The sequence below is a fragment of the Schistocerca piceifrons genome, chromosome 5 (assembly GCF_021461385.2).
Source record: "Schistocerca piceifrons isolate TAMUIC-IGC-003096 chromosome 5, iqSchPice1.1, whole genome shotgun sequence".
Lineage (NCBI taxonomy): Eukaryota > Metazoa > Arthropoda > Insecta > Orthoptera > Acrididae > Schistocerca > Schistocerca piceifrons.
The window spans coordinates 71,944,928-71,959,551 of NC_060142.1; the positions used below are offsets into that span (position 1 = coordinate 71,944,928).

The window sequence follows — 14,624 nt, forward strand, 5'->3', positions numbered from 1 at the left end:
ATGACTCCCCCCGGTATGCACACGGAGTGCACTTGGGCTGCTAGCGAGGGTCTCATCGCAACCAGAGGTCCTGCTCTCAGCGGATCCAGTTGACGATTTCTTAGTGGAACAGAATAAGCTTTCTGGGCCTGCGCCTACGGAATGGCTGCTGCAGTTGTATAACAACTGTCTTCCTAAAATCTGGAAGAGGAGAATGATCATCGCCACACTGAAACCCGGCAAGCAGCTGCTATGCCAAGAACTTTCGCCCTATAATGTTCGGAAGAATATTACTTAATCGTCTCGGCAGTGTCACCGAACCACAACTGATCCCACAATAATCTGAGTTTGGTGCAATAAAAATTGCACAAAATGATTTAGAGCGCGGTTTGGTCACAGGAGCAGTGTTTGTGGATCCGTCCACAGCTTACGGTACTGTGCAGCACAATACCGTGTTCCAAGAACTATATCAATTAATAACGATTTTTGGTACCTGTAACACTTGAAAATCCTCTAAGGCCGAAATCTAGATTGTGGAATAAAACCTGTTGTACACTCAAACGACGGTTAAATCTGTCAAAGAATTAACGAGAGCTTTTGACTTTACCGAATTCATGGGAACTGTCCTTTAGGACCGTAGATTCTACGTCGATCTAGATGGCGAGGAAAGTAGATGGAGAATACAAAAACGCGTTCTACACCAAAGTAGCGTCATAGTACCATCCTTGTCTGAGATGTAAGAGTATCGATTACCCACAACTTTTTAACACAAAAATCTTCAATTATGCTGCCGATCTGGCGCTAATGGCTCCAGTCAAATATTCCGACTTCACACCCTCGCAGGGGGAGTACTAAAATAAATACGCGAAACCGAAACCGGCTAAAACTAAAGTATGCGCTTTTCGTCTACGAAAAAAAGACGAAAATAGAAAATTAAAAGATGTATGGGATGGCATGGATCAGAAGCACTGTCATAATCCAAAATACCTGGGGGTGGCTCTGGACGGTGCGCTGACGTTCAGGCAGCAGTGTCCAAACTTTAAACAAAAACTATGCGCCCGCAATAACATAATCAGTAAGTTCACAAGCAATGGATGAAGTGGCCAACCGACAGTACTCAGAACATCGGCACTTGCATTACGTTACTTTGCCGCTGAATACCCCTGCCGTCTTTGGTACAGTTGTACCATGTGGATGTTGCCGTCAACGAGACATATAGAATGACATCAGAATGCTTGAGGGACGCTGCTACCTACAAACTCTGCAGTTTGGTGGGGATAGCCTCGCCAGATATAAAGACGGTAAGTTACCGCTAACACAGAGAGATGCAAAATGGAACTGAAAGCTGCTCACCCATTGCGTGGACACCAATTTCCGCTAAGCAGGCTGAAATCTAGGAAGAGCTTACCAGAAACTTCCGTCCACGAGAGAGCATCACCGTCAATGGCACGACAAAACCTGTGGTCAACCAGAAACGCAGATATAGCATCATGGATCCCAGCTTCGGAGGCCCTACCCTCAGTAGAAAATCTGCAATGTAAAACGTGGAAGTCCCTCAACAGACTGAGAAGAGAGGTGTGTACAACAAAGGATAATATGGCCAAATGGAACGAAGTGGGGGTGCATAGAACACAGGATAATATGGCCAAATGGAACTATCTTGGGGACCTGTCAAACCACCTAGCCCCTCTGCAGCTGTGGCAACTTTCCTCTCGGCTGGAGGATTTACTGTGGGCCAGAGACAATGCCGTCGAAGTCGCTAATTTTTGGTCTGACTACATTTAGAGTTTGTAATGTATTTATTTACAACTATTATTATATGGCTCTAATTGTCTCAAAGTATATATATATATATACTTTGAGACAATTAGAGCCATATAATAATAGTTGTAAATAAATACATTACAAACTCTAAATGTAGTCAGACCAAAAATTAGCGACTTCGACGGCATATATGTTGTTGTTGTGGTCTTCAGTCCTGAGACTGGTTTGATGCAGCTCTCCATGCTACTCTATCCTGTGCAAGCTTTTTCATCTCCCAGTACCTACTGCAACCTACATCCTTCTGAATCTGCTTAGTGTATTCATCTCTTGGTCTCCCCCTACGATTTTTACCCTCCACGCTGCTCTCCAATACTAAATTGGTGATCCCTTGATGCCTCAGAACATGTCCTACCAACCGATCCCTTCTTCTGGTCAAGTTGTGCCACAATCTTCTCTTCTCCCCAATCCTATTCAATACTTCCTCATTAGTTATGTGATCTACCCACCTAATCTTCAGCATTCTTCTGTAGCACCACATTTCGAAAGCTTCTATTCTCTTCTTGTCCAAACTATTTATCGTCCATGTTTCACTTCCATACATGGCTACACTCCATACGAATACTTTCAGAAATGACTTCCTGACACTTAAATCAATACTGGATGTTAACAAATTTCTCTTCTTCAGAAACGCTTTCCTTGCCATTGCCAGCCTACATTTTATATCCTCTCTACTTCGACCATCATCAGTTATTTTGCTCCCCAAATAGCAAAACTCCTTTACTACTTTAAGTGCCTCATTTCCTAATCTAATTCCCTCTGCATCACCCGACTTAATTAGCCTACATTCCATTATCCTTGTTTTGCTTTTGTTGATGTTCATTTTATATCCTCCTTTCAAGACACTGTCCATTCCATTCAACTGCTCTTCCAAGTCCTTAGCTGTCTCTGACAGAATTACAATGTCATCGGCGAACCTCCAAGTTTTTATTTCTTCTCCATGAATTTTAATACCTACTCCGAATTTTTCTTTTGTTTCCTTTACTGCTTGCTCAATATACAGATTGAACAACATCGGGGACAGGCTACAACCCCGTCTTACTCCCTTCCCAACCACTGCTTCCCTTTCATGTCCCTGGACTCTTATAACTGCCATCTGGTTTCTGTACAAATAGTAAATAGCCTTTCGCTCCCTGTATTTTACCCCTGCCACCTTTAGAATTTGAAAGAGAGTATTCCAGTCAACATTGTCAAAAGCTTTCTCTAAGTCTACAAATGCTAGAAACGTAGGTTTGCCTTTCCTTAATCTTACTTCCAAGATAAGTCGTAAGGTCAGTATTGCCTCACGTGTTCCAGTGTTTCTACGGAATCCAAACTGATCTTCCCCGAGTTTGGCTTCTATTAGTTTTTCCATTCGTCTGTAAAGAATTCGTGTTAGTATTTTGCAGCTGTGACTTATTAAGCTGATAGTTCGGTAATTTTCACATCTATCAACACCTGCTTTCTTTGGGATTGGAATTATTATATTCTTCTTGAAGTCTGAGGGTATTTCGCCTGTTTCATACATCTTGCTCACCAGATGGTAGAGTTTTGTCAGGACTGGCTCTCCCACGGCCGTCAGTAGTTCCAATGGAATATTGTCTACTCCGGGGGCCTTGTTTCGACTCAGGTCTTTCAGTGCTCTGTCAAACTCTTCACGCAGTATCGTATCTCCCATTTCATCTTCATCTACATCCTCTTCCATTTCCATAATATTGTCCTCAAGTACATCGCCCTTGTATAGACCCTCTATATACTCCTTCCACCTTTCTGCTTTCCCTTCTTTGCTTAGAACTGGGTTTCCATCTGAGCTCTTGATATTCATACAAGTCGTTCTCTTATCTCCAAAGGTCTCTTTAATTTTCCTGTAGGCGGTATCTATCTTACCCCTAGTGAGATAGGCCTCTACATCCTTACATTTGTCCTCTAGCCATCCCTGCTTAGCCATTTTGCACTTCCTGTCGATCTCATTTTTGAGACGTTTGTATTCCTTTTTGCCTGTTTCACTTACTGCATTTTTATATTTTCTCCTTTCATCAATTAAATTCAATATTTCTTCTGTTACCCAAGGATTTCTACTAGCCCTCGTCTTTTTACCTACTTGATCCTGTGCTGCCTTCACTACTTCATCCCTCAAAGCTACCCATTCTTCTTCTACTGTATTTATTTCCTCCATTCCTGTCAATTGCTCCCTTATGCTCTCCCTGAATCTCTGTACAACCTCTGGTTCTTTTAGTTTATCCAGGTCCCATCTCCTTAAATTCCCACCTTTTTGCAGTTTCTTCAGTTTTAATCTACAGGTCATAACCAATAGATTGTGGTCAGAGTCCACATCTGCCCCTGGAAATGTCTTACAATTTAAAACCTGGTTCCTAAATCTCTGTCTTACCATTATATAATCTATCTGATACCTTTTAGTATCTCCAGGGTTCTTCCATGTATACAACCTTCTTTCATGATTCTTAAACCAAGTGTTAGTTATGATTATGTTGTGCTCTGTGCAGAATTCTACCAGGCGGCTTCCTCTTTCATTTCTGTCCCCCAGTCCATATTCACCTACTATGTTTCCTTCTCTCCCTTTTCCTACACTCGAATTCCAGTCACCCATGACTATTAAATTTTCATCTCCCTTCACAATCTGAATAATTTCTTTTATTTCATCATACATTTCTTCAATTTCTTCGTCATCTGCAGAGCTAGTTGGCATATAAACTTGTACTACTGTAGTAGGTGTGGGCTTCGTATCTATCTTGGCCACAATAATGCGTTCACTATGCTGTTTGTAGTAGCTTACCCGCATTCCTATTTTCCTATTCATTATTAAACCTACACCTGCATTACCCCTATTTGATTTTGTGTTTATAACCCTGTAGTCACCTGACCAGAAGTCTTGTTCCTCCTGCCACCGAACTTCACTAATTCCCACTATATCTAACTTCAACCTATCCATTTCCCTTTTTAAATTTTCTAACCTACCTGCCCGATTAAGGGATCTGACATTCCACGCTCCGATCCGTAGAACGCCAGTTTTCTTTCTCCTGATAACGACATCCTCTTGAGTAGTCCCCGCCCGGAGATCCGAATGGGGGACTATTTTACCTCCGGAATATTTTACCCAAGAGGACGCCATCATCATGTAATCATATAGTAAAGCTGCATGCCCTCGGGAAAAATTACGGCTGTAGTTTCCCCTTGCTTTCAGCCGTTCGCAGTACCAGCACAGCAAGGCCGTTTTGGTTATTGTTACAAGGCCAGATCAGTCAATCATCCAGACTGTTGCCCTTGCAACTACTGAAAAGGCTGCTGCCCCTCTTCAGGAACCACACGTTTGTCTGGCCTCTCAAGAGATACCCCTCCGTTGTGGTTGCACCTACGGTACGGCTATCTGTATCGCTGAGGCACGCAAGCCTCCCCACCAACGGCAAGGTCCATGGTTCATGGGGGGGACGGCATATATATATATATATATATATATATATATATACTTTGAGACAATTAGAGCCATATAATAATTGTTGTAAATAAATACATTACAAACTCTAAATGTAGTCAGACCAAAAATTAGTGACTTCGACGGCATATATATATATATATATATATATATATATATATATATATATATATATATATATACTTTGAGACAATTAGAGCCATATAATAATAGTTGTAAATAAATACATTACAAACTCTAAATGTAGTCAGACCAAAAATTAGCGACTTCGACGGCATTGTCTCTGGCCCACAGTAAATCCTCCAGCCGAGAGGAAAGTTGCCACAGCTGCAGAGGGGCTAGGTGGTTTGACAGGTCTCCAAGATAGTTCCATTTGGCCATATTATCCTGTGTTCTATGCACCCCCACTTCGTTCCATTTGGCCATATTATCCTTTGTTGTACACACCTCTCTTCTCAGTCTGTTGAGGGACTTCCACGTTTTACATTGCAGATTTTCTACTGAGGGTAGGGCCTCCGAAGCTGGGATCCATGATGCTATATCTGCGTTTCTGGTTGACCACAGGTTTTGTCGTGCCATTGACGGTGATGCTCTCTCGTGGACGGAAGTTTCTGGTAAGCTCTTCCTAGATTTCAGCCTGCTTAGCGGAAATTGGTGTCCACGCAATGGGTGAGCAGCTTTCAGTTCCATTTTGCATCTCTCTGTGTTAGCGGTAACTTACCGTCTTTATATCTGGCGAGGCTATCCCCACCAAACTGCAGAGTTTGTAGGTAGCAGCGTCCCTCAAGCATTCTGATGTCATTCTATATGTCTCGTTGACGGCAACATCCACATGGTACAACTGTACCAAAGACGGCAGGGGTATTCAGCGGCAAAGTAACGTAATGCAAGTGCCGATGTTCTGAGTACTGTCGGTTGGCCACTTCATCCATTGCTTGTGAACTTACTGATTATGTTATTGCGGGCCCATAGTTTTTGTTTAAAGTTTGGACACTGCTGCCTGAACGTCAGCGCACCGTCCAGAGCCACCCCCAGGTATTTTGGATTATGACAATGCTCCAGATCCATGCCATCCCATACATCTTTTAATCTCTTTATGTATTAATTTTATATATTTAGTCTCTTTTTCAACCCTTCCGTCAGGGGCCGGTAGGAGCCACCGACAGAGGACTTTGCACCTATCCAACGTCACCTCCGGGAAGTATCATCGGCCAGTTGCTGCCGAGTACACTCTCCTTCCTGCCAGTGGGGAACTTCGTTGTATTAGTCTTTACTTTCTTAATCTTAACTAACTTTAAGTCATACATGAATGACTGACATTGATTGCGAGTGGGTATTGATGTAAATCAATGGGGGAAAGATGAAAACGTGTGCCAGACCAGGATTCGAGACCGGGTCTCGTGCTTACCAGACAGTTGCTCTGACCAATAAGCCATCCGGTCACAGTGGTTAGTGCATCTGCACGGCCTACCCTGGTACTCCTCCCGTCAGACCCAAATTTTCAACTTATCCACACACTACGAATACAGTGCCCATTGCCCACCATCCTTATTACTCATGGCGTTTCCCCGATTCTCGTAATAGTTGGAGCCTGGTGTGCATCCGAACCGAAGAGATCATTGTCCGTTTCGTCTTAATTATATACAGGGCTATTACAAATGATTGAAGTGATTTCATAAATTCAATGTAGCTCCATTCATTGACATATGGTCACGACACACTACAGATACGTAGAGAAACTCATAAAGTTTTGTTCGGCTGAAGCCGCACTTCAGGTTTCTGCCGCCAGAGTGCTCGAGAGCGCAGTGAGGCAAAATGGCGTTAGGAGCCGAGAAAGCGTATGTCGTGCTTGAAATGCACTCACATCAGTCAGTCATAACAGTGCAACGACACTTCAGGACGAAGTTCAACAAAGATCCACCAACTGCTAATTCCATTCGGCGGTGGTATGCGCAGTTTAAAGCTTCTGGATGCCTCTGTAAGGGGAAATCAACGGGTCGGCCTGCGGTGAGCGAAGAAACGGTCGGACGCGTACGGGCAAGTTCCACGCGTAGCCCGCGCAAGTCGACGAATAAAGCAAGCAGGGAGCTAAACGTACCACAGCCGACGGTTTGGAAAATCTTACGGAAAAGGCTAAAGCAGAAGCCTTACCGTTTACAATTGCTACAAGCCCTGACACCCGATGACAAAGTCAAACGCTTTGAATTTTCGGCGCGGTTGCAACAGCTCACGGAAGAGGATGCGTTCAGTGCGAAACTTGTTTTCAGTGATGAAGCAACATTTTTTCTTAATGGTGAAGTGAACAGACACAATGTGCGAATCTGGGCGGTAGAGAATCCTCACGCATTCGTGCAGCAAATTCGCAATTCACCAAAAGTTAACGTGTTTTGTGCAATCTCACGGTTTAAAGTTTACGGCCCCTTTTTCTTCTGCGAAAAAGACGTTACAGGACACGTGTATCTGGACATGCTGGAAAATTGGCTCATGCCACAAGTGGAGAGCGACAGCGCCGACTTCAACAGGATGGTGCTCCACCGCACTTCCATCATGATGTTCGGCATTTCTTAAACAGGAGATTGGAAAACCGATGGATCGGTCGTGGTGGAGATCATGATCAGCAATTCATGTCATGGCCTCCACGCTCTCCCACCTTAACCGCATGCGATTTCTTTCTGTGGGGTTATGTGAAAGATTCAGTGTTTAAACCTCCTCTACCAAGAAACGCGCCAGAACTGCGTGCTCGCATCAACGATGCTTTCGAACTCATTGATGGGGATACGCTGCGCCGAGTGTGGGAGGAACCTGATTGTCGGCTTGATGTCTGCTGAATCACTAAAGGGGCACATATCGAACATTTTTGAATGCCTAAAAAAACGTTTTGAGTTTTTGTATGTGTGTGCAAAGCATTGTGAAAATATCTCAAATAATAAAGTTATTGTAGAGCTGTGAAATCGCTTCAATCATTTGTAATAACCCTGTATATGTGTCGTCTACCCGAAAGAACAGCCACTAAATATATTTAAGTAACTTTTTGTTTTCTAGGCGAACGCCTGATAGAAGTCTGTGAGAGATCGGTGTTAAGTATTGTAAGCAAATGTTTTTTGTTTAGCTGATATCCTACTGTGTTGTAATAAATATTCCTCTAGTTGACTTGGAACGTGTGGTTTCTCAGGCATGTAACTACGTGAGATTTACCAGACAGAAGAGTGGAGAATACATCAGAGTGGGTCCAAGGCTTGAGAAGAGAAAGCAGATTCAAATGGATGTAGGTTGCGACAGTTACGCAGAGGTGAACGGGGTTGCGCAGGATAGAGCAGCACAGAGAACTGCATCAAACTAGTCCTCGGTCTAAAAACCACAACAAAATTTTCGAGGAAGTGGACTACTACTGCAAACCAGCTTTTTTCTCACGACTGAAAAAGATTTCCCAATAGAGTGAAGCGTATAGCAGCGTAGCAGCTTTCACCGCCCATGGAAGCGGAGTTGAGACAAGCAGGAACATACTGAGGACGTCGTTCTGCGGCATCCACTTGCTGGCCATCACGTTGGGCGGCAGGCGCGGCACCTTGGCGGGGTCCACCTTCCAGAGCACCCTCTGCGGCAGCTCGGCGAAGACGTCCAGCAGCGCCTGGAGCTTCTCCGGCGCGAACGAGTCTGGCCGCACCATGGTGCCCAGGCTGAAGTACACCACGCCCTGCGGGCTGCCGTCCAGGAACTGCTGCAGCTCCTGTAAACGAGTACCAGCCACGAAGGTGAGTAGGGAAGGCGCCGAGCTCGCGCCAGAGTACAGTGGGTGTTGGCACTTTAGTGGGTCAGTGGTGGCTTCATATAAATTACTAACGAACAAAGTGGGCGAGCTAAAATGGTCCCGGAAAGTATTTCATGCACCTTAAGAGAGGCAACCCAACGTACATAATCTGCTCTGGGTTCGGATGATGTCGGTTGGGTCGCCTGTCTTAAGCTGCGTGAAATATGTTCCGGGACATTTTTATTTTGAGCACCCTGTACAAAAAAACATATTACAGTGCCAAACATAGTGTCATTTAACCAGCTTTGCATTTGAGTCGATCTGAAATATTTGCTTCACGATGATACCATCTGTGTCACATTAGCATGTCACATTGCTTCAGTTTGACTAAATTAAAATCGTAATTTCTCATTTCTCTCTCCGATACAACTAAAATTCTACGATACATATTTATCCCGAGCTTGTCTGCAGTAAAGACGATTTACAAGAAATTCTGTTTTCAAACAGTCTCCGCATACTTCGAGAATCTCTCTCTCTCTCTCTCTCTCTCTCTCTCTCTCTCTCTCTCTCTCTCTCTCTCACTATTGTGAATTTGAGTAGGTTCAAAAAATGTTCAAATGTGTGAGATGTCTTATGGGACTTAACTGCCAAGGTCATCAGTTCCCAAGCTTATACACCACTTAACCTAAATTGTCCTAAGGACAAGGACACACCCATCCCCGAGGGAGGACTCGAATCTCCGCCAGGACCAGCCGCACAGTCCATGACTGCAGCGCCCTAGACCGCTCGGCTAATCCCGCGCGGCATTTGAGTAGGTTTTCTATCTACTTGATGTAATGCATGCAATTACAACAAGTAAGTTTAATCCCCTTTTATGTCTGTATGACTTAGGATATTACACCATACTGCATGTTCTACATCTATACCACACTCCGCCAAGGCACCTAATGGTGTGTGGCGGAGAGAACTTTCGGTACCACTATCTGATCCCTCCAGACCTGTTCCACTCGCGGATAGTGCGTGGGAAGTATGATTGTCGGTAAACCTCTGCATTGCCTGTAACTTCTCAAATTTTCTCCTCGTGGTCAATACGCGAGATGTATGTGGGGGGAAGTAATATGTTGACTGACTCCTCCTGAAAAGTGCTGTCAAGAAATTTCAGTAGCAAATCTCTTCGTGATGCACAACGCCTCTCTTGTAACGTCTGCCAGTGGAGTTTGTTTAGCATCTCCGTAAAGCTCTCTCGCTAGCTAAACGATCCCGTGACGAAACGCGCCGCTCTTCGTTGGATCTTCTCTATCTCCTCTATCAGCCTTACCTGATGGGGATCGCAGATAGATGAACAATACTCAAGATTCTGGTGAGCAAGCGCCTTATAAGCCACTTCTTTCGTGGAGGAGTTACATTTCCTTAAGATTCATTCTCTGAATCTGAGTGTGGCCTCTGCTTTTCCCACTACTTGTTTTGTATGGTGATTCCACTTAAGGTCACTCTGGATAGTTACGTCTACATATTTTACGGCAGACGTTGTCTAGAGCTGTTTGTGATGAATAATGTAGCTGTACAGTTGTGGATTTGTTTTCCTATGTATGCGCAATATTTTACATTTATTTTATCGCTAGCTTTTTGGGAGTAGTAGTTTTCTTAAGTTCTCAGTTAGCTTTGTTTTTGAAATATTCCACGTAAAATTTGAGGAGTGAACAGTTAAAGTTTTGTATTAGTCTACAAGCAAATACAAGAACTAATTACTTCAGTTAAAAGTCATCCATACTAAAATCGCTATTCAGTATTAAAAGTAACTGAATAAAACAGTGATCATAAAAAGTGTTTGTACGACATTAAGTTTAAAGGCCCATATGATTAATGACCTGTATCACATGTACATAAAAGTGTTTATTTTCATATATTTGTGTTTAAAAAGTGTTTCCATATTCTGTCTAGCCGGCCGGAGTGGCCGAGCGGTTCTACGCGCCACAGTCTGGAACCGCGCGACCGCGACGGTCACAGGTTCGAATCCTGCCTCGGGCATGGATGTGTGTGATGTCCTTAGGTTAGTTAGGTTTAAGTAGTTCTAAGTTCTAGGGGACTGATGACCTCAGAAGTAAAGTCCCATAGTGCTTAGAGCCATTTGAACCCTTATTCTGTCTTTTCAGAAGTGTTAAGTTCCGATCTCAGTCAACTGATATAGTTTCTGGGTCCCCATACTACGAGCCAATGTTACTACGATTTCTTATAGTGAAAGTACTTAGGAAGTGCAGCAGTTATTTTAACAGATTTTGTGATATTAAAAGATGTAGTGCCCAAGACTGTTCAGTCTGTAACAGATTCAGGCACCTCATGTTTCACTTAATCTCTCTTTAATGCAAAGAAGTATATTGTACCAAACATAACATATAGTGGTCGTATCAGTTAACATACCAGTTTAAGGATCTGTTACTTGTCAGTGTTTTCGCAGACAAAAGCACTTCATGTCCATATTAGTTATGCTGCTCCCTTGTTAAATGATTTTGTGTAACGAGCCTCAGCTTGTTTGAGTTGAATATAGAAAGCAGACGTTAATGAGAGCCAGTGTATTGCCAGAACCTTTTCAGTTTCAGTCTGTGCTGCTCATAGAAAAATTAGTGTTTCAAGAATTGCTAGATTGTGGTACTGTTTCGCCTCCTACTTGCAAAACAGACTCTAGTGCCAAGTAAAGCCATGCACAATAGTCAATTTTCTTAAAGAACAGTATAATCTCATGGTACCATTTTGTCTAATTAAGCTGAGAGCCATTTTTCTTTCCCTTAGCTACAGTTTACTTTATGACCACCAGAACCTTGGTCCCATTCCCATTACTTCAAATATGTCCCGCTGGCGAAACATAACCTTTTGTATAACGAAGCATAGTCCGATACCTAAACCATCAGCACAGTTACATGGTAATGGGAGAACATTATTTGTGAATTGCTGTAATAGTACTAGCCAGCTGTGATATACCGGGTGATCAAAAAGTCAGTATAAATTTGAAAACCTAAGAAAACACGGAATAATGTAGAGAGGTAAAAATTGACACACATGCTTGGAATGACATGGGGTTTTATTAGAACAAAAAAAAAAGTATTGCTAGATCTCTTGCGCGCGTCGATTGATGATGATCGAGTGCTCAGCCGCCACTTTCGTCATGCTTGGCCTCCCAGGTCCCCAGACTTCAGTCCATGCGATTATTGGCTTTGTTACCTGAGGTCGCAAGTGTATCGTGATCGACCGACATCTCAAGGTGTGCTGAAAGGCAACATCCGACGCCAATGCCTCACCATAACTCCGGACATGCTTTACAGTGCTGTTCACAACATTATTCCTCGACTACAGCTATTGTTGAGGATTGATGGTGGGCATATTGGGCATTTGCTGTAAAGGACATCATCTTTGCTTTGTCTTACTTTGTTATGCTAGTTATTGCTATTCTGATTACATGAAGCGCCGTCTGTCAGACATTTTTTTAACTTTCGTATTTTTTTTGTTCTAATAAAACACCGTGTCATTCCAAGCATGTGTGTCAATTTCTACCTCTCTATCTACATTATTCCGTGATTTATTCAGTTTTCAAATTTATACTGACTTTTTGATCACCCAGTAAATTTTCTCATATAATAATTTTTATATACAATTGTCATTGATTTAGGACCTATCAGAGGTCAAAACAAAAATAAGAAACTGCCCTCGTGTATTGGAGCACCCACTAAAATGTGTGCTCTTTCAATTACACAATTAGGAGTATGAGGGAGAGGGAGGAACATAGGTGCATGTACTTCCCATCATATCACTACTTCAGGTAATATGTGGAACAAGGAGAATAAAGTTTAATATATAGGTGATATTGGCGAAAAGGTTGCCTTTGGCTGACAATTTCCGCAATAGATGCGTTCTTTATCGTCCATTTTCAGTATTGTATCAGTGATGTAGCCCATTATGCTATATTTTTAACATATGATTAGTTTTGGTTTTATAAGATTTTCTTGTGATGGTGTGTGGTTCGATTTGTTTTGCCATGGTAAATACTTCGTTTCTATGACTGTCTTTTCTTCGGTACTCTAGTGAGAAACTATTGACTTTGGACATCGATATTAGTCGAATTGTTGATCACAGTGCAATATGACTGTTTGTTGACATGTTAGCAGTAGCTTACATGTTATGCAATATATGAGTGTTGATCTCAGCTGTCGAGCTGCCATTCGCCTGCGGCACAGTGGCCGTCCACAGCGGAGCCCCCACCATACCGCCGTCCCCTCCCCTACTGCACTGCTTGTGCATGTACGTGCCAAGATATTTTGCGGGCCCCATACCTGTGGCAGCGGCTTCGGCTCCTTGACGTGCAGGCCGCCAACCTCGACGAGGCCCGGCACCGTGGGCATAGGGTGGCCGGCGCTCCAGTGGCTGTTGACGAGCAGCAGGCTCGTGTTGCGCACTATCTCCCTGATCGGGGGCACCGCGTCGCCGAACACCTCTCCCAGCAGCTGGTCCATCCCTCGCTCTGCGAACCACCAGTCGCAGAAGCGGGCCGCGACGTGCAGGAACGAGTTTTTCACCCTCTGCCAGAAGGTGAAGGGCGCCGAGTTGGGAGAGAAGTACAAGTCCATGTAGGCGGGATGGTCTGGGTTTCCCATCTGTAGCAGAGTAAAAAAAAGGTTGTAAAATGTATTTCTTTTCATTATTTAAATTAACGTTTACAGTACAAGAAAGGGACTCCTTACATCTGGTAATCTACTGGCATCTAATCTAGTCCAGACTCACAATACTGTTCGTTGCATGATGTAACAACATGTATCATGTTGCGACATCTGAATCACAGAGTCTGCACCGTTTTGATGCTTTAGTTTACGGGTTTTATTTGAACAGAGGTCAAATGGTGATCATTAAGCCAAAGAAATAGTTATTTCTCCATATACAGCCAAAGTGCTGCTTTGAAACATGGTTCTGCTGCAACTAGCTTCAACTATTACATCATACGGCAGACTTTAAGCTCACAGTGGTATGCTACTACTACTACTACTACTACTACTACTACTGCCACGTGATCAGGCCCAGTGGACCGCACGCATCTACAAGTTTCCTCCTCCACTGTATTCTGTCCATTGCAATTATCCGCCATCCATTCACATCTATTGACACTTGGTTTAAATCTTCATGGAGTTCATCCCTCCAACGCTTCTTGGGTCTCCCTGGCGGTCTCTTTCCTGTAGGTGTGAAATCCAGGAGCTTCCGAGGTCATCTGTGATCCTCCATCCGGGCCACATGGCTGGCCCACTGCATTCGTTTGGCTTTGACAGTTCCTGCTATGTTGGACTCCTGGTATAGTTCCTCAAGCTCTTGGTTGAATCTGATCCTCCATTCCCCTGTATCTGCATCTTCTGAAGCATGCATCTGTTAATATATGTATCATGCATCATGTGTTAATAACTCCAATAACTATCGCAGCGCTTTCTTTCTGGGCCAGTTTCCGTTGAAAAAAGGCGGAATTTGCCGTGGGACATCCATCGTGGAATATAACCACTTGAGTCACTATAGATTCATGAAGTCCCCGTACGTGGCAGCACTATATGTAGCCTTCAAAATGGCGTCTGTAGCGAAGGTGCATTCCAAGCAGACAGCTGTCACTGAGTTCCTTTT

General features: G+C 43.5%; 1 protein-coding gene across 1 annotated transcript in view; it reads right to left on the minus strand.

Moving 5' to 3' along the window:
- Positions 1-14,624, minus strand: part of LOC124798231 (UDP-glycosyltransferase UGT5-like) — a 111,652-nt gene that overhangs the window by 46,633 nt on the left and 50,395 nt on the right. Inside the window, exons 4-5 of the mRNA XM_047261546.1 lie at positions 13,301-13,621; positions 8,735-8,957 (exon numbers count right to left, since the gene is read on the minus strand). Of these exons, the coding sequence (XP_047117502.1) occupies positions 8,735-8,957; positions 13,301-13,621 (544 nt within the window). The remainder of the gene's footprint in view (positions 1-8,734; positions 8,958-13,300; positions 13,622-14,624) is intronic.